The sequence below is a fragment of the Nannospalax galili genome, unplaced genomic scaffold (genome assembly GCF_000622305.1).
Source record: "Nannospalax galili isolate Female #2095 unplaced genomic scaffold, S.galili_v1.0 scaffold63, whole genome shotgun sequence".
NCBI lineage: Eukaryota > Metazoa > Chordata > Mammalia > Rodentia > Spalacidae > Nannospalax > Nannospalax galili.
The window spans coordinates 4320316-4322485 of record NW_008355272.1 but is presented as its reverse complement, the minus strand read 5'-3'; the positions used below and the strand labels follow the sequence as shown (position 1 = coordinate 4322485).

The 2170-nt window shown below is 38.5% G+C and overlaps 1 protein-coding gene across 5 annotated transcripts in view; it reads right to left on the bottom strand.

Moving 5' to 3' along the window:
• Window positions 1–2170, bottom strand: part of Chd2 (chromodomain helicase DNA binding protein 2) — a 137140-nt gene that overhangs the window by 93296 nt on the left and 41674 nt on the right. For all 5 annotated transcript variants that reach the window (XM_008852336.3, XM_008852337.3, XM_017802979.2 and 2 more), the window contains one exon: window positions 1921–2054. In XM_008852336.3, coding sequence (XP_008850558.1) covers window positions 1921–2054 — 134 coding nt within the window. The remainder of the gene's footprint in view (window positions 1–1920; window positions 2055–2170) is intronic.

Sequence of the window (2170 nt, the reverse complement as noted above, 5' to 3'; positions counted from 1 at the left end):
CAGACAGGAGATACCTTCCTTTGAGTTATTGGCCAGGATGGCCCAAAAGACTCCCAGACAGTAACCCAGCATATAACTGGGAAAATGAACAGCAGACGCCAATATTATCTAAAGGAATATTGACAACTGGTTGCTGCTAGATGAGGAACAGCTGACCTTCCTAAAACAAGGACCTCTAGATAGGCTGACTAGATTTACCAGATGGACAAGTAGTGGGGAATGGCTGGGGGTGCGGACAACACAGCAGACAGTAGCAGGGATAACAGATTATAAGGGCTCTAGTGGGGGGAGGGAGGCTATGGGAGGGTGCCATCTGGGAAGTGGGTGTATAGTTGAATAAGATGGTTTGGGATGTTCTGTGTGATATATACACACATAAAAAAACAACAAATTAAAAAAATGAATTATATTTGAGGAGGATGCATAAAAATTTATGTCATGTTAATTAGCAGAGGTGATAAACATTACCATTGAAATCTATCCGATGACTTTAAAGACACACACAGGTGCCAAGGATCCAAGTGCAACCAATTATGACTAGTAATAATCAGATACATACAGATTAGAGATGCATGTGCCAACATCTCAGTGTTATGGTCCATAGGCAAGAATCCTATATTAAACTTCACCCACCCAGGGCTTAGGGACCATTGCAGAAGAAGGGGCAGAAAGATTGTAAGAGGCAGAGCTTATACTGAGTTCAATATTGTGTAACTGTATTCATTGAACAGCAAACCTTTATAGTTTATAGCCACTTTTGAAAGAGATGTATCTTTGCTCTGGAAACTGTTATTGAGTATGTTAAAGCTGTAATGAAATGCTTCTTCTAAAAAAATAAAAATTAAATAAAAAACTGGAGATATAGTTTAATAGTTAAGAGTTCTGGTTGCTCTTAGAGAGGACCCAGATTCAGTTCCCAGCACCCACTGGGAACAACCAACTGTAACTCTAGTTCCAAGGGATCTGGTGCCCTCTTCTAGCTTCCACAGGCATTGCACACATGGGTGCAATTACATAAATGCAGGCAAAAGACATGTACACATAAAATAAAAATAAATCTTAAAAGGGGGGGAGAGGGGCAGGAAAAGCACTACCATTGTCTATGTTTTTCTGCAGTAATAAGGACTGAACCCAGGGGCTCTTGCATACTAGGCAAGTACTCCATCATTGGCCTGGATTTGCAACCCTAAGTACTACTGTTGTCTTTCCCTTACTTGGAAAGTTTATTTTAAAGAAACTTATGAGATCTCAAATGGATTTTTTATGCTTTTGCTATGATCCAAACTACGTCTGTAATGAGTTTGGTGTTTTTACAAGAAGATTCAGAAACAATTAAGCACAGATTTCTTTAACAGGCAAGTCCTTCAGCTTTATCACTGCTTTATAAAACATTACAACTTATCATTACTGACATCACTTAAAATCTTAAAGACGACAGATGATTTTTTTCTCCTCAGCTCTGAAATACAATGATTAGGTCAGGGAAATTTCTGTAATTCACACCACAAGTTAATTTTGGACTAAAATTCATCACATTAGAGAATATATATAATATGGGCCTTATTGAGCAGATAAAAAATTAATTGGTGGGCTACAGATACAACTCCATTGATAGAGTGCTTGCATAACATGCACCAAATACAGATCAGGAGTTATAGGTCATTGTTGTTTATAAAGCAAGTTAGGGCCTAACCTACATGAGACAGTCTAAAAATATTTATAGTAAGATATGGTGGCACATGCTTTTAATCCCAGTACTCAGAAGGCAGAGGCAGACAGAGCTCAGTGAGTTTGAGGCCATTCTGGTCTACAAAGTGAGTTCTAGGCCAGCCAGAGCTACATAGTGAGACCCATTCTGAAACATACACACACACACACACACACAAATTAAAAAGTATTTGTTCCCCCACAGACACAAACCTCCTTTCTTTCCCATTCTTGAATCTAAGACTTTCTCAATAGTTTCACTATTATCTTGCTGTTCATCAACTCCTTCTCCGGTCATTTCAATGAGGTCATCTGAATCAGTCTCAAAGTCATCATCTTCTTTGTAACTGCATGAGAAATAATGTAGAATGAGGAAGAAACCACAGCTTCAGAATTCAACATCTCAACACAGAGTATCAGTGGAAGAAGGAACCATACTCTTTGGTTCTAGGACTTAATTTTA